Source organism: Xiphias gladius, chromosome 20, assembly GCF_016859285.1.
Source record: "Xiphias gladius isolate SHS-SW01 ecotype Sanya breed wild chromosome 20, ASM1685928v1, whole genome shotgun sequence".
Classification (NCBI taxonomy): Eukaryota; Metazoa; Chordata; class Actinopteri; order Istiophoriformes; family Xiphiidae; genus Xiphias; species Xiphias gladius.
Genome location: NC_053419.1, coordinates 23,050,424 through 23,074,165, shown reverse-complemented (window position 1 = coordinate 23,074,165; position 23,742 = coordinate 23,050,424). Strand labels below are relative to the sequence as shown.

Sequence of the window (23,742 nt, the reverse complement as noted above, 5' to 3'; positions counted from 1 at the left end):
ATATAATGATAGTTTTATTATTAGTGTCATTATTGATACACATCTTTATGTTATACCTGTACTGTGCTATGCCCCCCCCCCCGGTTGTCCGCAGGCAAACAGTGGCAGTGCCGACGAATGAAAAAAAAAGTCTCATTGCAGCTTAATATCATGAGTGGAGCTAACATGGGGAGGAGCAGAGAGAGAAACAATCCCTCTGAGGTTAAAGGAGAGGGCAAGGACGCGCACACGTTGCATCACCGGCCAGGCATCGGGCCCACGCTGCTCGGTTTCGGCAGCCCGAAGGGGAGCGCCGCTCAGTCTGAGAACTCTCGCACTAACGAAGCAGCACAATCATTCCTGTCATAAAAATGTACCACGCACTAGGGCTGCTGCACCTCAGAGGTGCACGATTGAGGCGGAAGTGGTACATTAACAGAGCAGTTCCACTTTAAGCTACAGTACTTTCCACCTTTACTCTCTAAATTTCAGAGGGAGCTTAGGATTTGCCCTTCAGAACATGGGCTAAGCTCTTCTGAGGCATTATAATATAAACTACGGAAGCCTCTATGGACTAGTTTCTTCACTTTACTGTTTATTTTATTACTTTGGTATCAAAATCAAATAAGTCTCAGATTATAAATGGTTTATAAGCCCTTATAAATGGCTTTATTAATGGTTAATGCGTGATTTACTACTGTTTTAGTCATGAGCCATCAGTAAGAACAACTTTTGGGCTGCCAGGTTGTGTGTTGTGCTTGAGGGATTTTTCACAAGCACGTGTTATGAATAGCTTATGACTGATCTACGAGGGCTTAGTAAATTATTTATTAAACGTTAATTAAAAAAAAAAAAATCAGTTACAGCCTACAACCCCTTATCCCAGATGCCTGATCATAAAGAAGCAAAGTTGCTCTTGCAAAAGAAATTTCAATGAAGGACGCTACTTTCTTCACATTCCGGTTTGAACCTAAAGATGCCCCTGTTGCAGCCTGCTGCAGCTTCGAACAATGCTCATGAGAGGGGAGAGAGAACCAAGACCAAAACCAAAACAATGAGCTGAAAGAGGCTAAAATGCCTCAGCTTTGCCAAAAAACTGTGAGATCCTGAACAACATTCAGTTTCTTTGTCTTTTTTATTTTTCAATTCTTCATTTTTCTATTCAACATATTTGAGTTTTAATTTAAACAGCAAATTATTATATATATGAAAAACTGGAAAAAGGTTATAATGAAACAAAACAAAACACAAAAACCTACACACAAAAGAAAATGAAGGAAAAAAGTCGAAAGTAAATTAATATATGCATAAAAACTCAAAAGAAGGGGTTTTGAGACGAGACTGAGCCTGAGTAAAATACAGGACCATGAGTCAAAAAAAGCAAAAAAACTGTCTGCAGTTTCATCATTAAATAAATAAATAATAATTTTTAAACTGCTACTATTTAAAATCTGTTGGAGCAACGGCTTGAACAGTTTTATTTGATTTCGAACAAGTGACAGTGCGTGGTGGGAGGTCCTGGGTGGGGACATAAGGCGCTTTAATAGCGCTGCTTTCATCTTCAGATATAGCCAGCAAAGGATTATAGAGGATTACTATTACTGTGCGCCTGCCACTATGACTGCCACACATAAATCACCAAACGCTACTGATCGTGATCTACTTTGTCAATGCTATGACGACGAAACACAACTCCTTCCCTCGGGTACTGTTTAGATCACAATGTTGTCCTTACTGAAACACAGGTTTTATTAGACAAGCCGATGGGACGCGGTAGACCTCTTTACCAGCTGTAAGAGTTGGTCAACACATGAACTCGCACAGCTGTTTCTGCATCTGTTACATGTGACGTGAACTGATGCTTCGTTGTGTTATTTTGGGGGCGCGGCTAAGTGGAAGCAAGCAAATGGCAGAGGAGACCCACGACTCCTCCACAACACTGCAGTGCTTTGGTCTAGTGGTCTGCAAACATGTGGTTATTTATGTGGGCTACTCTGGTACTGAATAACAGAAATAGGTTCCTGAGCAGTGCGTTCTCTTTGTTTTCCTGTGTTTTGATTTTTCAGAAATAGAACTTATGTAAAAGCAGCAGCTTTAAAAAAACAAACAAAAAAAACAAAACACAAAGACATTGAATTCACTGAAGACGGGAGAAATAAGTTTCCCTACCTTCGCCCACCTCAGGCACGTCGCTGTTGAGCTTTGGTGCTGACAACACAGGAAATGTCCGGTCCAGGGATGTCATGAAGGCCGCGGGCCGAGCCTAATCAACACATCAGCGGATAACAGCAGAGCTTTCCTCATGCAGTTGTTCGGAAAGTCCCTAAACACAAGACAACACAACAACAGTCCATCGATCAAGATGACGATAGTGATCGAGAGTAAATACGTGCAGATTCAAAAACACAGTATCTACGTTTGTCATCAATGTCACCATTAAAGCGGCTGTAAGCAGTATTTTTATACTAACAATATCTCACATGACTACTTGTAGATGAAAGGCGTCACTGTGATGAATCCGCAGAGAATTACCATCTCAGCTTTACAGAGCATTTTAGCAGCTTTCAACTCATTGTTTATCTGTTGTGGACCACCGCTATCTGCTCAGCAGCAAACAACAGAAAGACATAATCAGAGACCAGCTGGTGAACATGGCGGAGCATTTAGCAGCTGAAGAGCCAGATGTTTCCCGTAAGAGCTGGTGGAGACCAAAACCAGAGTTAAAAGAGAGGGGGTACTGGACTTGGATTCACCAGGTGGACAGAAACACCAGATCCAGATGAATCATCATGCTGCTCTGAAACTGCTGGATGTGGAAATAAGTTAACAAGTTCACCATATCAACTTAAAAGGTGATAATATGCCTGCGTTCTGTTCAAGTGGCCAAAAAGTTCAGTTACTGCAGGTTCAAATAAACAATACATATGTAGTACAATTCAGAAGAAATCTGTTATAGTGTTCTAAATGTCAAAGAAATGTCAGATGAATTTTTAAGACGGCAAATAAATGATGTGGAAGAAATCGCACGAAGTCCATCATTCCCTGTAAAAACAGTACACATCACGAGGGAAAGTGGAATATTAAGCGGGATATCTGAGTTCCAGGTGTATGTTGCAAGCCATACCAAGGTAGAGAAGTTTGTCGCGTGATGAGTGGAACTGTAGCTCCTCGGGAGATAAAACCGATCTCACTGAATTCCTTAGAAATAAGATATGATATAGAAATCATAGAAATGAGAGTCTGACAACCTGTGGAGACTGTTACATCTAGGCCTCTCACCTGATCTGCCAGGCATCGTCTATATGCAGTATTTATTATCGGACTCTGGCGGTTAAGGGTTGGTATAAAATTATTTCTCGTTTTACGATTAATGCTGTGAATCAGGGGCTCAGTTGACATTCATTCACACGAACAAGTTGATCTTGATAAAGAAATCACGGCGCTCCTAAGTCGAAGAGTTCAATGTCAAGTGGTGTTGATATGTGAAAAGGCACGTCTGTAAATACTCTTAATTCTCTCCACGGTCTGGCAGCTGTCTCAAGAAAAACAGTGACAGTTAATGTCCCGCTCTGTTAAGGGAGAACCGTTTTCTCTGCCGCTGCAGGATGTCGGTTTTAGACCTGCTGCCCGGTTCACTGCATGGCAAAAAGAAAATCTCCAAACAAAAAAACTGAAAAGCGTGTTCTCTCCCTGAGAGGGCAATCAAGCGGCAGCCTGGTTAGTCATGATGGCTAAACATACAGTCCCGTGGGTGTCTCCCGTTTCCAGCTGAGAGTACTTGTTCACAGTGGTGATTTCCATTGGAGCAGGGCAGAGGAGGTGCAGGTAATGGCTGCTTGTTTTGCTGTTGCACGTCACATCAGGACTCGAAAATGTATAGAGTTGAAAAGGGCAACGGTTTGGTGCTTTTTATACCGCAGAGGCTTCTTCACTGAAATGAGTACCTGACGTATTCGCTGTGTTTGTTACTTGTTGTACAATGTCACAAACCAAAGCAAAGCAGCTTCCTCCACAAAAAGCAAAACCTTGACAAGACAATGTAACACTGAGGACCCGTCTCGTCCGTCTCCACTTCACCCCCAGACCTTGACGCTTCCACCCAACCTTTCGCCCAGAAGTTATTGTAAGATTTGCTTGTCTCGGCTCCATCCAACTCTCCCTTGGGTAATTCGAATGAACCAAAACGAACAAAAAATTGGTTCAAAGAAACGGTTGCACGAGCGTCCGCAGCCATGCCAGCGGCTCTGTGAGGCTGTGCGTTTCCACATACATGTACATTTAAGTACTGTACATGGGACATTGTCAGCATGCTAACGTGCAGGTATAACGTTTACCCTGTTCACCATCTTAGTATAGCACATTAAAGTGCTAACTTTTACTAATTAGCATTAAGATGAGAATTATATTATCGCTTGGACAAAGTAAATTTCTGACCTGATGAAAGGTTGAAGGGTCACCAAAGTTGTTACGGTTCGTCCTGAGGGGACCGTGAATGTCTGAGCCAAATCTCGTGGCAATCCATCCAGTGACTGCTGAGATATTACAGTGTGGACTAAAGGGGCCATCCCTAGGGCCCTGCTGCTGGTGTGGCTAATTAAACGATCCAACTCGACTCATTAAGGATCAGTCTGCCGTCAGAATATTACCACCTACTTTACAAGGCAAGGACCAGAAGGACCCTCATTTGTCGAATCCCTCGGATCTGAGCCCTCGAAACTCAAAACTGATGAATAACTGAATTTGATGTCACTGACTTTAAGTGTGTCCAAAGCCTCCAGGAGTAACTACACTGGAAGAACAAGTGGGAGAGGATTTCTTTGTACGGTCTACAAAAAATCACACAGGCAATCCATGAAAAATTCGACTGAGGCACCTCCTTGGCCTTGGTACTACGGTGCTTGTCACAAATTTTCCAGGCCTTAATGCATTGCGTTTAACCTCAGAGAATGACTTAGCCGGATGTCCCCTGGGTGTGTTCAGTGATTCCCAGGTTGATGAGGTAGGGTGAACAATATTGTCAGAGGCTGACACCTTGTGGTGGAGGCAGGGACTGTGCTGTGAAGTCACGGGTGTTTCTATGGCTACAGCGAAGTGGTGGGAACCCTGTACCCTGGTCTGGACAGTTAACAGCTGGGTTAGTGATGGTCTGCGCAGAGGATACAAAGAAGAAATCTTTTCTTATCTTTCTTTCTTTTTCTTTTTTTTTTTCAATCATGCAACACAGCATTTTTTACAATCACTACGCAAACGCAGTTTTGCATTTACTCCTGCAGTTAAACAGGGACTCTTCCATAGTCATGTTTCATATTAAATACACTACAAGTTCATGTTTTTTGTGTTCGGAGCAACAGACTGGATCCAGTGTCTTTTTTTTTCTTCTCTTCTTCCTCAGTCTTTGGTCCCTTTATTTGACGTTTTCACACATTAAGTCTCATCCAGGATAAATCAATCAATTAAAGCGGCATCTTCCCCCTCTCATCCTTTGCGTATCGCAGTGTAAGATCCATCTTGTGCACGCAAAGTATATGCTCAGGCTCTTATCCTCGCACAGGTGCGTGCACACTCCCACACAGACACGAAGAACAGTTTCCTCTGGCACAATTACAACATGTGCCGTCGTTCGGCCTCCTTGATGGTTGTCATGGAGATGTCACTGATAAGGTGGACGAAATCATTTTTCCTCTCTGCACACAACCAAAGAAAGTGCTATGAGGCGGTTTCACCCTTAACGGGCTTTCACTGAATCAGACCTCCTTTAATGAAAAGACAAACGAGACATGCTGTGGCGCTGGGTTGCCATAGTGCTTCACCTGCGCGTTCATCTCTGTCAACCTTTCCTGTTCTCCCTCTCAGTAACTCTCCCGAGCTCTGCTGCTGCTGCTGCTGCTGCTGCTGCGGCGGCGACGGATTAACCATTTCTTGGACGCGCCTGACAACCAGCCCGTGCCCCCTCTCCCTCATCATACACTTCTTCCGAGGAAGCAAACACAAGCTGAGAAACCTTGACTGCCGCAGCTCCTGTCTCCTCTGGCTTGCTGTCACACGCACACACACACACACACACACACACACACACACACACACACACACACACACACACACACACACACACTCACACACTCGCACACCAACTCAGCACTGCCTGGTCACAGAGCACAGCAGTCGCAGCTCTGGTACAAGAGAACAAATGTCTGCAGGAGAGGGCCGATCCTGACTGAAGGCTGGTAAGTAACACGGACAAACAGCAGGAAAATGATTATCAATTATTATTTCTTCACAAAGTTTGCAACTTAATTCTGCCATATTTTGAGCTCTTGAGAGAATCTGGTTGATAACTCTGCAGGAAACTGAATGTATGGGTGACGTTAAGCTTTGCGGTGGTCGGAGACATAATGTCTCACCATGTCGTGTAATGCACTGTTCAGTCATTTCTGACTAAAATGTGTCCCTTCTTAATGTGCTCATCGTGCGCTTCGAGAGCGGTTTAACATGTGCACCATGAACACACGCTGGCAGTGAGAAGATGTGCACGCACGCACACACACACACACACACGGGGATTGTTTTCGGGCTCTCGTAAAGGATGAGTGCCGAGCTAAGCCTGTTCAGGTGAAGTGGAGTTTTCTGTCCTCGACCTGCAAAACAGTCGGCAGGCAGGGTGGAAACAAAACGCTGCAATCTACTGCACCACAGACGCACGCAGTGTCCGTCCAGGGCAGTTTGGAAGTGTTAGGACACTGGTTAGAAGGGTGAGAGCGACTATGTAGACTTCCAGCTTCGGTTTGAGGGTGTTTACAACCGCATCTGACCAACAGCGTGGGAAATGTAGCCCACTTTAATACATGTGGTACCCCGGCTTCAGGGGATCCCAGCCCAAGTACAGCCGGATGATGATCGGCTGCTCAAATGATCCTCGGAGAGGAGCCTTTCGTGTCATCAGGAGCTGTAATAGAAAGGTCCGGAGCTGATTCTCGGTGTGACATTTGCGTTTGGAGTATTCTGCTCTTTCCCAACATGACGACCGAAGAAATGTCAATACCAGTGGAGCAAAAAAAAATCAGAATGAATCCATCAGAGCCAAAACATTAGGAGTGATGAAACGAAGCACAGACCTAATTAAGATTTTTACCGCACTACATTTATCAGACAGCTTTAGCTACTTTAGAGATTTTAAATCCAATATGAGCATTATGTCCGTAGGGCTACGTGAATGCCTGAACCAAATTCCATGGCAATCCATCCAATGGCTGTCAGCGTAATTCACTAAAACCCCACACATTTCATCCCCATGGTGGCGCCAGAGGAAAGGTTCAGGGGATCACCAAAGTCACTGGGGTTCATCATCTGGGGAACATGAAACATCTGTTCAAAATTTCTTGGCAATCCCGAGATGTTTCCGTGTGGGCCACGGCGTCGGACTGAGTGACAGACTGACAGTACAAGGCCACGGCAGGAGCTAACCTACCAGCAGGAGAAGAACAAACTTGCATAGCCTCACGATGTCAGCCAGGTCACCGTCGCCGACACGCGTGGCCCGTCAGCGGGAAGAGCCCGGCGGTGTTGGGGTGATGACGTGACTGCTGACGAAGCAGGGGACGGAGAACACGTCGCGTTGCTTGTTGTGCGTCCGAGCCGGCGCAGCCAAACCGCCGACACTTCGTCACGCAGCACGACAGAGATCCTGAGCGCGAAGCCGAGGCAGCCGGAGAGCTGTTAGGGCCACACAGCGAATGGTCTTGCAGTATTTACAACCAAATGCTAAAGGGGTACTCCGCTGATTTTACACATAAAAATTGGTTTCGTTAGGGGGTGTACTACCTCGCTTGTGAAAACAGTCGTATTATGTCTGCTGAGGCCCTGGAGTGGCCTTTATTAAAGCCTAAGAAAACAATCCTGATGTGCTGGTGATGTTATCAGGGTTATCTTGGTTCTTTAGTCTTGTCTTTGCCCCGTTTTCTCTTAGTTTTGCACAGTTTTTTTTTCTAATCTTTTTTAAACAAAGTCTATTTCGACCGCTTCTGGCAGACAAACCACAACGCTGACGCGTGTGCAAAGGGGATATGACGCCTTTGACAGGCGTCGAAATGAAACCGACCGTTACCTTGATTAAAATTACGGATTTCTGTAGGTTTGAAAACTGATGGAAACATTTGGGATAACGTCAGTAGGCAACTCAACAAAAATATATAACAGGATGGTTTTAGACATTTTAATGAGGAAAAAGTTACATATCGTGCCTTTAAGTTACTCTGTAAATTTCTACATGGTTCTTTGAATGTGGATGTGAACACAATCAAATTATGGCCGAAAAAAACGGCTCTTTAAAGGTTAAGTCTGGTGTTTTTCTATATTTTCTGTGTTGTCAACAAATCCCATGAAAAAACTGAATGCCTAAGTCATTCTCTCGGCACTTGCTGACTTCCCTACCCTGTCTGCAGCTCTCCCACTGAGGACAATAGACGCCTCACAATTTATTTATTTATTTTTTAAAGGCTCTGTAATTTCTAATACAACTGGACAATGTCCTTTTATCAAACGTTGCTCAAACAGGAGGAAATAGTGCATTTGTTGGGGACTATTTTCAGCTGCGGATTAATCCACATTTGGTGCCCTAGGGAGTATTGGGTGCAGCAGGACAGTGTGTGTGTGTGTGTGTGTGTGTGGGACTGAGTCAAAATAAACTGCATGTAGTTTACACCATACTAATCCTTTGACCTCATTAAATCAAATGTGCTGGAGACTCGCACAGGAAAATGTCGTGCTACCGTCTGAGACATTGGTAACTGCCACCTTATCTGCTCTAACGGAGAGAACCAAGGACGAACAGTACAAAGGCTGATAGAAAGTGGCTGCCTCCGTTGGTGCTGCGGTGGACGAGTGCATGAAAAAGAACTGTTGCATGGATCCTGAATGCAGGAAAAAAAAGAAGAATACGATATGTTCTGCCTTTCCAAAACACAAACTACCTGTTTCACATGTTAGTAAAGGAAATAGTGCGCATGTCATCAGATTGAAACAAAGGAAGATTTTCAAAGAGCACTCGAATCGTTTATTTACTTACTTTATACTGGTGAAGCAGGACGAAATAACAGGGGGTTTAGCGTAGATAGACTTGACAGAGGATGCGTACAATGAGACGAGCTTTATATTAAAAAGACTTGGAAAAACGATGAGGCCTAAGTGCATGGCGGGGTTGAAATTCATGCATGGGTGTGGTGCATGTGTGTGCGTGAGGCAGATGATTTCTTATGAGAGAAAGGCATACGTATGTCCCAGCTACAAAAATATGATAATTTAACTAAAAGGAACTAGAGAAAAAAGTGGATGAATGGTATAGGGGATCAGGTTCATGGGAGGAATGACTGTTCTCCCTGGCCGCTTTGGTTGCACCCAGACCATCAGGAGGAGGGCGACCCTTTACAGGTCTTAACCTTCATCCATACTCACAGCCAAATGCGCTGCAAATGAGTTGGGTTTTCCTCTGGAAGCCCGGTACTAATGTTAACTGATGTTTTGACCTGTCATATCAGGCTGTGCTTTTCTACTTTGTTCCATTAGTCTTACACATAGAAAACGGTTTAGCTAACCCCACCCCCCTACCTGAATCACGTCCATTGACCCGTCTTACAGAAAAAACAGACGCCGTTTCAAAGTGTAAGAATGCAGGCGAGTCAAGGTGGGCAGTGGAGTAGTGCAAAAATCTGGGCCACATACAGTCTCAGAGGGCACCTGTCCCCCTTTAATACATCCGTTGTCACACCTGTGCAAAAAAAACCAAGTCAACAAGTGTAAACCCTGGCATCTGTAGAGGTTACCATGGTAATCAGTAACCAAGTGTTTTCAAGTGAAAAACTTTTTTTTTTTCTTTTTTTTTCTTTAAATTAAATGACATGAATGTTTCAAAGTTCAGTTGAAGTCCTCACCGTCAGCATCTGCCCGATTACTACGTTCTGAGACTTTTTGTCCACCCTACTGGAATGGACTAAACCATTAGAGCCTTCGGTATCTATTGTTGTAGACACAAGAAATAGTCAAACTATTTATTCACGGGTACCAATAACGTAAAATTTCAAAATTACAGAACAGTACATTTTTTAAATTCACTACAGCACCCCTTGCAGAAGGCCACCCAAGATACAGCCACCCCAGGGGTGAGAAAGCTTAAACTGAAATATCGTGGGGCGGGGAAAGGGTGGCAAAGAAAAAGACAACAAAAGGAAAAATGAAACAAAGGGGAAAGACAACCACTGTAATAAAATGATGAATGGTAAATGTAAATAAAGGGGGTTTTGCTGCTGTGTAATGTGTTTGACCTGAGAACCCATGTGTGCCAGTTTTAAAAACTCACAAACCCAAAGTTGTCTACGATAACAGTTTGTGCATTTGCTATACTTCTGCATAATTCTGTAAATGTTTTCTGTTTTTAACCAGAGAAACCTGTCGTACCGCGTCTCCAAAACCACCTGCTGGGACCAAGAGGGATGGAGGGAGAAGGGTGTAATTCTGGGGTAGCGATGGATTCAGGTAACCCCTTACTAAGAGCAGTCTTCCTCCGCCGCCTGCGACTCACGCGGCTGCTCCTGGAGGGGGGGGCTTACATCAACGAGAGTGACAGCCAAGGCCAGACACCCCTGATGGTGGCCTGCAGGACCCAGCACATTGACACCCAGAGCGCCAGCCGGGTCAAACTGGTCCAGTTTCTTCTGGAGAAAGGAGCAGACCCCAACATCCAGGACAAGGAAGGTCGCTCTGCACTGATGCATGCCTGCTGCGAGCAGGCCGGCCCTGAGGTGGTGTCTCTGCTCCTGGCCAGTGGAGCGGACCTTAGCCTGGAGGATCAGTCCGGGACATCAGCGTTGGTCTACGCAGTCATGGCTGGAGACTGGACGGTCCTGAAGCTGCTGCTCGACACTTGCAAGGCCAAGGGGAAGGAGGTGATCATCATAGCGACTGACAAATTCCCTTGTGGGAAAGTACAAGCCAAGCAGTACCTCAGCATGAATCCCCTTGGTCCCCTTGATCAGATGGACAAAATGACATCAGCAGCTCCTGCATCTCCCTCTGAAATTCAGCTCATCACCTCGCCCCAGTGCACCTCCTCTTCCTTATGTCCCCCAAAGCCCGTCTTCTCCTTTAAAGAAGCCCAGTCCAGTGGTGTAAGTTCCCATCCATGTTCCCCATCACGGTTTCGAGGGCTCGACCCAGCAACAGCAAACAGACTGCAGCAGCCCCTCCTGAGGTTGAACTCTGAGCCCTGGCTAAAGATCCCGGCGTCTCTGCTCACCCAGCAGCCTCATGCAGCCTCATCTCCAAAAAATGGCCAAGACTTCAACCAAACGGAGGACCTCTCGCTTAGAGTTCCCGTACTGGAGGGGGACAAGGGCAAAAAATCTGACAGCTTCAAGTGGTACGAGGGAAGATTTGCAAGGGATAAAGGAGATGGCAAGAATGCTTGTGCCAAACATGCAGGACAAAAGACATTTTTACCAGGTCTCCTATCATCTCACTCTGCGTCCCACCCTAACCTCCATTCTGAAAACCTTGGAACAGATTCAGTCGCCTACTCCTCCTCCCTGTCTGTTGGCAAAAAACATGGCACATCATTTCACAGCATGGCCTCGTCAAGCCTCCATAGCATCATCCAGAGGAGCAAGCTGGGCGCAGACATCTACAGCTCTGACCCCCAGCTCGCTGTAAACATCCGGACTCTCCCCGAGGAGCAGGGGGCAAGAGACCCAACAGACCGCAAGAGGCTGGCCCCCTTACGCTGTTCCAGCACGCTGGGCTCCAGGGAGTCATTGTCAACCACGGGCCCGAGCAGGAGAGTGCTCTCTGGGTACGAGCGCAGGGGGTCTGGTGCCTTCTTGTTGGACCACAACTCGCAGGCCAGGCCCAGGTCTCTGCCACCTCTGACCCTCAACTCCACCACTGCTCCCATCCTTAATGTTTACAACTTTGGCTCTGGTGTCGGAGGTGGTTCGGGTGAGAAAGAGTCTGGCCCACAAATTTTCCATCCCTCTGCTCCTCCCGGGCCCCCAAAAGAGCTGACCAGGAGGATGCTGTTGAGGAGACACTCGATACAGACCGAACAGTTCAAAACCACAGCCTGAAATTCAGCTGAAAAGGAGAGTTCATCAGTGTGTTTTAATGTGTAATGTGTTGTCATGTGATGTAGTTTGTGTAGTGAAATTCAGTGAGGGAAACCAAAGAAGATACACCGTATAAGAAAAACAGAAAATCCCAATGGATGTAACAACGTACATGCCGTAGTTACCTTCCTCCGCTTCAGTGTGCTGTGTGTTGTCACTGTGCACGTAGCTTCAGTGTGCAGCTTTTATATGTACCTCTCCCTTAGAGCTGCATTGAGATTTTTTTGGCCACCTGTGGACGGCAGAACAAGCAGAATCAGCCGCCACGTAGAGACGCAGAGCATTGGCTGGGTGTTGTGTTTCTGGCTAGTTGACACATGTAAATCCAAAGTTCACTCTCCTTTCAGCTCGGTTTTGGTCTTCTCTAAATTCTGAGAAAAACATCTGGCTCTTTAGCAGCTGACTGTTTGATTTTCTCTATCAGCTAGTCACCGGCTTTGTCTACCTGCTGTTCAGTGAAGGGGCAGGTGGGTTTATCAGTTTTTATATATTTTTTTTCTGGAAAACAGGATTAAAAAAACAAAACAAGGAGCCAAAAGAGGCTAAAAGAGCTACACAGAGATGAAGGGAACTGCAGAGTCAGGTGATGATTCTCTTTGTGAACCATAGTTTTCACATCACATCAGTCATTTAATCCATTGTTGAAGGCGTAGGGGTATTCCAGAGAGCGGGAGTTTTTGTTTTCTCTCTGTGTCCTCCTGCCGAGCCCGAAGAACTTATACGTTACACGGGAGCGCATTGACTTGCAGGACTTTATCCCGCGAGAAGATCAAAATCCCTGTTGGACGCTAGTTTGTAACCAAAGACCCGTCTTTACTAACGTTACCTCTTCTACAATCAGTCACTCATCAGTGAGGGGACAGAGACAGTGATCTCTGTCCTCACATTCAAATATTACACACTGTGGATTCATCCTCGGAATAAAATCTATTCACTGTCCGTCTGTGACTGTGGACATTAAGCCAACTGTCAAATTGCCATCAGTTCCCCTCAACTGAAACGTTTACTGTACATTAAACACTGTAAATTTAAAAGAAAAACAAAACAAAAGATTTAGAAGAAGATTTAGACGCACAGGACACTGACCCATGAAGACTCATTGCTCATGTTGTGATCGGTGGCACCGATGGAAGATTCCTGTCACAGTTATCACCATATCGGAGACTGTGAATATCTCTGAGAGAGGATGATTGTAGCGTGGCTACAAAAAAAAAGACTTCAACTGGACTAAAAGAAATTTGGAGTTTTCGAATACAGCCACAGTTCAGGGTTTGTTAAACCTGCTTCATTTCTTGTAAACAACCAAGTTTCCATTCAGTCTTACTCACCACAATGAATCCAGGAGGCCTGACAAACGCGTTGCATCCTTCCTCCCGAAACATCTGCAAAGCTGATTTCTTTTTTTTTTTTGCAAACTTTGAAACCTGCATTGTTTACATCCATGTTTGCTAGCAGTCCTCTTCTTCGCTGCTCTTCTTGGTGCATTACTGCCACCTCTCCATCAGGGGAACAGTGTGAACCTGTTGGCAGGAATGTGTATTGTGTCTCACGCGTGCTTGTCACTGTGTGTGGAGTTTGAAAATACCTCCCCCCCAGTGGTAGCATCTGAAAAGTCTCTGTGGACGACCACGATGCACCACAGCTTCACTTTTATTTTTAACCCCACCAGGATGGTTTGAAAAATGCCGTAAGCACTTAAAACTTCTACCTGCGGTGGCTCTAAATCAAAAAGTGTTCAGCGCCAGACTTGTTTTCACAGTCGCTATGTGCTTAAGGGGTCTCGTGTACGTGGCGTGAAAAGCCTTCGTCAGCTGCAACGCTCTGTGCGAAGCATCTGTCGCTGAGATTGTGGTCAGTGTTTTGGGACAGCACAAGTACAGATGTTCACTGTGTAACAACAGCAACAGAGAATGTTTAATAAATGAATTTATTCTAATAAAAACACGTCACGATTCACTGTCAAAGTACATCTCTACGCATTGAACATGCGTAATCATTTGAAAGTGTCTGAAAAACACAACACGTGAATTATTAACACAAACTGCTAGAAAACATTAAAAACATCAGCGTTTCCCACATATTTACATGTTTATATTGCTGATTAAAAAACAAAAGAAAGAATGGATTAAACATGAGGATTAAAAGGCAGGAAGAGCTATTAAAAACAAACAGGGATTATGCATCAATTTGTATTTACTCCTCAATCTAGTAGCAGAATTATTCTACTAGACTTTTCTATTTAGATCACATTAGGTAAAATAAATACATATAACAGTATCTATGTTAGGTGATACTCATAATACAAACGATGGCATAATACACCACAGGATAATGGTGTTCTGTCCCCCCAAAGTACAATGAAACCTCAGCTCAGACAGACTTTGGCAGTTTCTGTGTTCGACGTAGCCCAGCGCAGCTCCGTCTTCCGCGGCCTGCTGTGGTCAGGAAAAAAAAACCTCCTCCGACAATCCCCCAGCAGAGCCAGACCCGATGTAGTCCCCGCTGCCCCGTCTCGGACAGGCATCCGACCCACACAGATCTGTTCAGGCCCTGCGGTCGTAATCGCTGACCATCTTCTTGATGTGGTTCAGTTTGGACTTCAGATATTTACACCTGCGCTTCTTCACCCGATAGTCCGCAGACTGTGGGAACGACGGGATGTGGATAAGAAAAAAATAAAGACATAATGCGCATTAGTTATGCGATCAGCGGCTTGCATACTGTAACAACGTAATGTGATGCTATTACAGACTGCCTTGCGATGGAGCCGTCGTGCTGAATCCGGATTCTGACGACCAAACTTACCTTTTTAATGTTCTTTATCCTGTTGTACTCATCCAAGGCATCCTGTTAACAAGAGCGCGGCAACAACTTATCAGACCCGCATTTCAAAACAGCACGAGCCCACACAATCTCCCGTTTAACATCAGTTACACGCACACACGTGCTTTGCTCTGTCGCCTCCGTCACTTCATCCTTCTTAAAGCCGAACCAACTGATTTTTTTTTTTGTTGGCCAACAGGCAATAAACCCTCAACACGCTTGACACTGGTTTGACGGAAACAGAAACAGTGGTTCCAGTGGTTCCAGTAAGCTCTCACCAGGTACTGCGGGCTTCCCTCCTCCAGCTCATCCAGCTCTCTGTCTACCTCCGACAGATTCTTATTGATGGCGTCCAGGTCCGCCTGCAGGTCTTTGTACTCCTGGTGTTGGCGGTCGAATTCGCGCTTGTAGGCGGTGCGCTCCTGCTCGTCTGCTATCGGCGGAAATTCACTGAGGTGGAAAACGAGGGGGAAGGAGGGAGAAGACGCAGAAAGAGGGGGGAAAATTTAAACCATGGGGGAAAAAAAACAAAACAAAACATGTCAGAAGAGCACACTCTGAGTTGGCAGTGGTGGGAAGTAACTAACTACATAAGTACAATTTTGAGGTACTTGTACTTTACTGGAGTATTTCCATTTTGTGCTACTTTATACTTCGGCTCCATTTATCTGATCGCTGACTGAGTTTCTTCAGAACATTTTGCATAGTGCAAACATTGCAATAATTTGTGATTGAGTCCTAAAAAACAGTTACTGCTGTGAGATTATTTCAACGTGTTTTAATGAAAACCAACTACTCAACTAAATAATGTCGCTAAGGTGACAGTTCTCTTGCTTCTGAAGCGGTGATCCCTTATTCTGTCTTCTTTTAAGATTCTCACACTCGTTTCTAACAAGACCAGGTCAAAACCTGGCATGTGGCCGGACCAGCCCTTTATCTGTTTGTCTCTCTCCTACTCTCCGTGCTCACATATACAGTATTTCAATGCAGCCGAGTTCCCGACAAAGCTCTTCTCATTGGTTTCTGTTGTCAGACAACGGAACAAGCATGAAACAGTGAGTGAGACGCGGCCCACTGAGACGACATGTTAACCAGCGGTCACTTCCGAGCCACTTCCGAGCTGCTGCTCCGGTAAAATCCCGATTTTCTTACCGCGACGACGTCTGGCAAAACTGAACGAGGCGCATTGAGAGGTGCCGCCCGCGGAGGGAAAGGCCGACCTCGTGCTCGCGGGGCAACGCTGACGCTCTCATGTACAGACAGTAGCTAAGGTCTTTCCAGGGAGTCAGATTAGATTTGTTTGCTTTCGAGAAGAAAAGTCGCTGGAGGGATGTGAGAAGACGGTAAATCTGGTGACAACGGCGCCGAGTCGGCAACGCGGCTTCCACAACTCAATATATAAATAATTAGTTTCAGGAGTGCAAAACACAATAAGATCATCGTATTAAAAAAAATTAAGATTCAGCTCCAGGTTTTTCAGATTACACTGAAATGCTTATACAAAGACGATACATATTCAATAATATGTTATATATTGAAACACAGGAGCCGTTTTTATACTTGACAGTACTTTAAATGTAGGACTTTTACTTGTAACAGGGAATTTTCACGCCGTGGTACTGATACTTTTGCTTAAGTGAAGGATCTGAGCACTTCCACCGCTGCGAGTCGGACGCGTCTACGTCAGCAGCTGGGATGTGTCTCCGTGTACGTATCTGTAGCCGCACCTGTCGAAGTCGTTGTCGTCCAGCTCGTCCCCCGAGGAGTTATAGTCGGTGTCGTAGTCCTGTCCGTCAGTGCGACGAGGTCGACCCGGGCGTCTCTTCTTGGGCCGTCCTGCCGAGCTGGCCACCTCCGAGCTACTGCTGTAGGGAGCCCCGTTGTGCAAAGGCAGGCCATTTTCCACTGGAGGCCTGTGGGACAGAGGACAATTACAATATTTTTCTATTTCCATTTCGGCTTCCTTTATTTCACCAGGCATGGTCCCGCTGAGACTCCAAATCCCATTTTCAAGAGAGACCTGACCAAGACTGCAGCATCAACAACATATAGTGACAGGAAATACACAAACCAATCTCACATTCCCATTAAATTGGTATAATTGAGTTAAATAATTCTTGTTAAGTAAAATAAGGAAACCACTGCTGGAGTAGTCCTCCAGCAGTGGTTTCTACAGATCTCTTTCATTCCATTTCTTTTCTCCTTCTGAAGTCCTGTCCAGGCAGCAGGAGCGGCAAACCTGAACGCCTTCTCCCCGAGTTCAGAGCGAGTCTTTGGGGCAGCGAACAGGAAAAGGGTCCCGAGATCCCGGGTCGCATCGCGAAACCGCAAACGGGACTCCCGAAGACCCCGAGGTGGGGCGGCAACACCTTTAAAAGCGGTCGCGTCAACAAAAGTCAGCCGGCGAGTTGAGCTGCGGACAGCAAGAGACGGCCGTCCGACACTCAGCCGAGGCTCGCGTGTGCACAATGTCGCAGTGATCTGTCGTCAGTGGTCAAATGTGGCAGACACCAAGCCTTTTCTTGCATTTAATGAAAAACAATGTTTGTTTCGAAACGAGGTTTAAAAGAGAGACAACCATCGATTAAAACACCGAGGCTCTTATGGGAGGGAAACTTTAATGTCAACCTAACCTCCCCGAGCTCAGACTGGAGACAGTCAGACCTTTCTTTTAGCTACATTTATTATATGGTTGCATTATTTTACAGAAAAGTGTGATAGCAACGAGGAAAAAAACAAAACAGACGCACAAAACAGAAAAGTGTTTCTCTGTGCTGCGGCTACTGTAAAACTGAAATCCGTCCCAAATGTAAGTGCATGACGGGAAAACTGATCAGACTCTTCAGCAACTTTGCTATGACGTGGGAGGAAGTAAAATACAGCCTGAGTTAATGTGGGATGACTAACCAGGTCCACGGTGACTTCCTGTTTCCATCAGGTATGTATCCCTGTCTCGTTTCCTCATCAGCACAAACATATTTCACATAGTTTCAGTGTCCACAAAAAAAAAAAAGGTTTTAAATCATAGGACCAACATGTTGATGTCTCTTTCTGTAGTTTCATTTACAGTAGATTTCCAAAGTTGCAGTTTGATTTGACATCTGCCGTCACACATGTTGTATGAAACTGTAAAGCATGTCGATGTTTTTGTGCGACGATCAGCGTGTAGTGCAGATTTTGGGACATGGGGCTCCACAAACCGCTGCACAAACCTGTCATTCCTGAGCGGGACACCCCCTACGCCGACATGCGTCGCGCACAGCCCCCGTCGTTGGCGCAGCTGCTCACACACACACACACACACACACAGTCAGTAGACTCACCGCGGGGAGTAGCCGTAGGGAGGTTTGTCGTAGTTTGTGCTTTCGTCATCCAGGTAACTCCTGGAGCCTCTCAGCTTCTCAGGGGAGTCTGACATCGGAAGCTCTTCCGGGGCGACGGACACATTGTTCACCTTCGGAAGAAAAAAATAAATAAATAAAATTACACACATAAGCAACATTTATATTAAAAAAATACACATCTATATTATATTCTGACATAATTAAAATACGTCAGAGCTGTGAGGATTAGTCGACGAATCAACCGAAAAAATTTGGAGGAGGATCTTTCATACATAACAGTATATTTAATCTCCTTTGGTTTTGGACTGTTCCATGAAAAATAATCTTTAGTTGCAGCTCTAAAATGCGTGACTTTTAATATTTGTTTGTACCACACAAGAAATACCATCTTTCTACACAATGTAGCTGCATCCAAATCAAGCTACTGCAAATGATCTACAGAAAAAAGTAAACTGTTCTTTCAGTAACGACCCTTTGACACGTGAATTTCTCAAAACAAACACGTTGGATTTCTACCAATCTCTGGTATGAAAAGCCTGCACGGACTTGTCCTCTGAAAATATGTGACATGACTGAGCTGCACCCTGCCGCACACCCCCCCAAAACAACAGTCTACAGTCTGTATGTGCTGCAGGTCGCCACAATCGCACTGCCTCAGCGCTTTCGGACGGGTTCCCACAAGCTGCAGTTAAGCAAGGGCCTCTGGTTCCCAGTATCACGTTGCTGTCGCGGTGTTGGATGACCGCTAACTGCTGGCTGACCGATGCTTCAGATAACCAGTCCGACCCGTTCTCCCTCTTCGCTGCTCTGTAGCTGCGAACGTCATCCTGGCTTCCAACTACTGACAAAATGACTCACCTACTCATCACTACTTACTAGAGTAATGCCGGAGTTGTTGCAAAACACCTCTGAAAATAGCTCTAGAAAGCGTGAGTCATCACGAGATGCACATTCTGAATTTTAAATGCCTGAACACAGTGACAGTAATAGGTCCAGGTTTTTAAAATCGCTGGAGTTCTTCCTCCTTTCATGACCTGTCCTCCGTGCACATGCCACACCTTGAAACCGGGCACACACTCGAAAGCAGGAGCTTGTTGCTCAACGCTTCCCCTCCCCCCACGGACACAAGACTGACTCCTAATAAACTGGTTGTACAACATCAACTGACTGACAGACAGACAGACAGACAGACAGACAGACAGACAGACAGACAGACAGACAGACACACACACACACACACACACACAGCTTTGCTTCATCGAAGACATTTTACTTTCCCAGTTTAGATCTGAAAGGATTAGCTGGTTAATTGATGAGTCTATTGACGTAAAAGAAATCGGAAACTATTTTGATAATCAACTAACTGCTTTGGGCTGCAACTAACAATTGTTTCTCATTAAACTTAATTAACCTGCAGATTGTTTTTTTTTTTTTTTTTTTGATTATTCGATTAATCGTTTTCTCTATAAAATGCCAGAAAAATGCCTTTTATAATTTCCCACAGTCCAAAACCCAGAGGTGTTCAGTTCACTATCATGTATGACAAAAAAAAGCATTCAATTCTCATATTTGAGAAGTTAGAAAACTTCCACAAAAAAAAGGATTTTTTCTTAATCAAATTATTATTCAATTATCAAAATAGTTGCTGTTGAATTTCTGTCAGTCGACTAATAAGTTACTCGACTAATCATTGCAGCTCCATAAGCGTTTAAATCAACTACAGAGGAAAAATGCCAAATATTTCCTAGTGCGAGTGATGACTTCATTTCATTTCACAATTTATTTTTACCCCCAATCGCTTCAGTCTGTGCTTTCAACACAAAACGCAAAAAGTAAGACACAAGTCGTACCAACATAATAAACATTCCATGACTCAAATGGAGCAGGGTGAAGAAAAAAAATCCTATATTACCTGCTCCCTTCAAAAAAAACGAGGACCATAAATGTTCTTCCAGGGACGTCTGTGCTCTTCTTCTTTTGACACCATTATAAACTGAATATCACAGAGCTACAGACTAAACAGTTAAATGACCAATCCAAAAAAATAAAAATAAAAAATCTGCAGGTAAAAAAAAAAAAGTCATAAAATGTCTTGTTTTAGTCCGTTCAATAGTCCAAAACCCCCCAAAAAATCAGCTTAAAATTGTATAAAACAGAGAAAAGCAGAAAATCACCTCACATTGGACTCAATCCTCACGACACGGCAATGATCAAAAAAGTTGCCGATGACTTTTCTGTCAACCGACTAATTGTTTCAGCTCCAGTCGGGTGGAACGATTAAATAAGTGTCGCTCACCCATGCCTCCACGTCCTGAGGTGGCTCCATCTCGTCGACAACCTTCACTCTCCTCCACAAAATGTTGCTCTTGCCGTAGTTTCGGATTTTCTGGCGGGTCTTCAGCGCAAAGACGAGCATGACGATCAGAGCGATGGCGACCAGGAACCCAAACACCACGGCGATGGCCTGAAGCGAGAGACAACACCCTGGGTTTCAATCTGAACAAATCCCCCGGTGCAGATACGGGCACAAGAGAAGGAGTGAAAGTGTGTGTGTGTGTGTGTGTGTTCGTTCACCTCTTGTGGCTCCACCACGCAGTAGTGGTAGAGGTACTGATTGACAAACACTCCTGAAGGCTGCGGTCGTTGGTACTGGGCACACAGGCCCGCAATCTGGTTGGCGTAGACCGACCCAGAGGACTGGGCCATGGGGTTCACCGCCATCAAGTACACTATGGAGGCTATTAGCATTAGCAACGCTAGGAGGGCACAGATGATCACCACTGCTAGGTAGAACCTCCTGCTCTCTGATAGGCTCTGGTGGGACACGATGATGATGAAGATGGCCAGGCAGGCGATGAAGGTGATGGCCGCCATGGCAATGATAAACCCTTTGCCTGATCGGGGGTCATTGTAGTTCCCTCCGATTCCGCCGTAGCCATAGCTGTTTCCAGCTCCGTACGCGCCGCCTCCAAAGCTGCTGTACCCGCCGCCATAACCCCCACCGTAGCCTCCCCCGTAGCCCCCGACACCCCCAAAGCCAGTCAGGGCTCCCTGACTGTCCCAAGCCAGAGTGGAGGCAACGCAAGCAAATATGGCGACGCACAAGACCAGGACGATGACGGCCATGATCTTGAGGACGCCCGGTGGAGACATCCAGCGGTAGAAATGCTGGAACTCGTCATCTGGGTAGTAAGAATAGGCGGGCTGGGGGGGGGCATTACTGTAAGTTCAGAAAAAAAAACACATATTGTTATTACCGGAGTTTCATAATAAAAGCATGACATCAACCTGAGTGCAGTATGGAAGCAAAAACAAAGCACTACTGAAACTATAGCACTGAAATATTTTATTTTGAAACCATCCATCTGAATTTATGTAAGTGGTTTGTTTGAAATTAAAATTTTTTGTTTTGTTTTGTTTTTTTAATCCAAAAAACTATATTTACTATATTGTATCTTTGCTTCCATATGTAGGGTGTTCATATACAGTCAAGCATGTAAACTGATCAACGACAGGAAGTTTTACTGTAAACTCACTATCCATCTGACTCGTAGGGAGGTGGACTCCCATTGGGCCTGGAGGACATTACCGCTGGAGCCACCGGGTGCTGGCCTGTGAAAAAAAAAAAAAAATCTGCAAAGAAAATTTCTATTATTAGGGATTTAGGTATTGATTATCTATTATCAAAAGATTCAAGTCACAGAGCATGTCTGAAATTGGGTTGCGGCTATAACAATTAAATTTCATTTAGCGCTCGTGTGTTGGCTAAATGTCTCGATATAGTCGTTTGACCTGTACAATATCAGAAAATAGTCACAAATTCCTGTTTTGTGCAAACAAAACTCTGAAATATAAAAGACATTTAGTTTGAGATGAGACCAAAAAGGCAGAAACTTCTCCCATTCGAGAAGCTCGAACTAGGATGGTGTCTTTTTGTTGTTGTTTTTTTTTTTTTTGCTTAAAATTACCGCTGATTATTTTTCTGTCAACTGAGAAACCAAGTAATCGACCAATCGTTTTAGCTTTAGTTTTGAGATCGCACAACTGTAACGACATAGTGCGTGAATCCAAGCGGCCATTTTTTCAAGGCCAGACCTGGGCAGGTGTGGGTCTGCTCCAGCCCAAACATCACCTGTCTTCAGATTTAAAAGTAAGTAAATTAAAAATAAAATAAAATAGAATAAAAAACGGTAAAAACGACAAAACTACAAATCAAATCCACGAATCTGTGACGGTGAATATACGCGACCGCTCGTGGCTGTTTCATTTATAAACAGTCGATTTTCCGCAACATTGTTAAGGAGGTAATTGATTTAAAGGCGTAGCCCACAACACACCTTTGTAGCCACAGGTAACAGGTTACTAGAGATGTGGACCCACCGAGTCAACGACGTCTCTGCTCCCAGTCGCACGAGCCGAAGTCGCCGCGCTCACCTGTCGCTCCGTGCGAGTTTCTCCGGTCCCCGTCTCACCCGATACGCCTCGGCTGAAACTGCCGCCGCTAATGAAAACAATCCAGGACACACCTTGGCGACCCGGGCTCTCGGTAGAGGTGGCCCCGCCCCCCCCCCTCCCGCACAGGTGGCCCCGCCCCTCGCGCACAGGTGTCATCTTACCGAGCGAGACGGAACAGGAAGTCCCCCGCCGAGTCACGGCGTCACGGGAGCGCCTCGGCAAGGTGCACGACTGGCAGGCACGGCAGCCTCAGGTGTGGTAAGGTCACGTGTGTCTGATGCAACCGGACCCGAATCTGGTTAAATCCCCGCGGTTAGAACGAAGCGGCGGCGTTCATTCAACCAACGTGGATGAAAAAAAAAAAATCCTGCGACGGTCAATCAAGAATTCAGAGATTTTATTGAACTCAACGGTTTCATCACTAGCGTTGAGCACCGGTATGGAGTCCCGAAGCTGACAAGACTGAGTGTTCATCGCACAAGGCAAAAATAAAAATAAAAAATTCTCAGTTGACTAATTAAAATAGCCTGTTAAAGAAATTGCCCTTAACTTTTCCTTTACCACCAATTGATTGATTAAATGAATTCAAACTTAAATTAAATTAAAACTTAATAATTGTACACTTCTGTTTATCTTTTATTGGCTCATTTTAGTGATTTATTTATTTTTTTTGTCTTTGGTTTGTTTTGGGGAAAAATAGATAAACGATTAAATGTCCGTTATGAAGAAAAAGAAAAAAAAAAAAAAGGAAAAGGGAAAATTAAAGAGTTCAGAATAAATAAATAAATAAAATAGTAAAGTGCTTTGCATGGGAAAATGATAATAAAACAATTAAGCTCAAAAAATTTAATAAAATCAGTACTGACAATGAAACTGTACAAAATACCTGAAAATAAAATAATATAAAATAAGATTAAAAAAGAAAGGCTGAAGAGGGAGAAAAGATAAAGCATATTAGAAATAAAAAGTAAGAGAAAAGGGGCGGCATTAAT

At 44.8% G+C, this 23,742-nt stretch overlaps 2 protein-coding genes across 3 annotated transcripts; one reads left to right on the top strand and one right to left on the bottom strand.

The window, feature by feature from the left end:
* Positions 1 to 10,460: 10,460 nt before the first annotated feature.
* Positions 10,461 to 12,089, top strand: ankrd34ba (ankyrin repeat domain 34Ba). The gene has a single exon (XM_040158096.1). It carries the CDS (start codon positions 10,461 to 10,463, stop codon positions 12,087 to 12,089), a length of 1,629 nt encoding a protein of 542 aa, XP_040014030.1.
* Positions 12,090 to 14,499: 2,410 nt separating this feature from the next.
* On the bottom strand, positions 14,500 to 22,807 carry oclna (occludin a). 2 transcript variants are annotated; one of them, XM_040156619.1, is made up of 9 exons: positions 22,633 to 22,807; positions 21,832 to 21,928; positions 20,870 to 21,515; positions 20,592 to 20,759; positions 18,275 to 18,405; positions 16,679 to 16,864; positions 15,230 to 15,401; positions 14,934 to 14,975; positions 14,500 to 14,770 (listed from the first exon to the last, which is right to left on the bottom strand). In XM_040156619.1, the coding sequence occupies exons 2-9, from the start codon at positions 21,879 to 21,881 to the stop codon at positions 14,672 to 14,674; spliced, it is 1,494 nt and encodes a 497-aa protein (XP_040012553.1). In that variant the 5' UTR covers positions 21,882 to 21,928; positions 22,633 to 22,807; the 3' UTR covers positions 14,500 to 14,671. The 2 variants fall into 2 exon arrangements, with proteins under 2 accessions (XP_040012553.1, XP_040012554.1); XM_040156620.1 differs by having other exon boundaries at positions 22,676 to 22,805.
* Between the last annotated feature and the right edge of the window lie 935 nt (positions 22,808 to 23,742).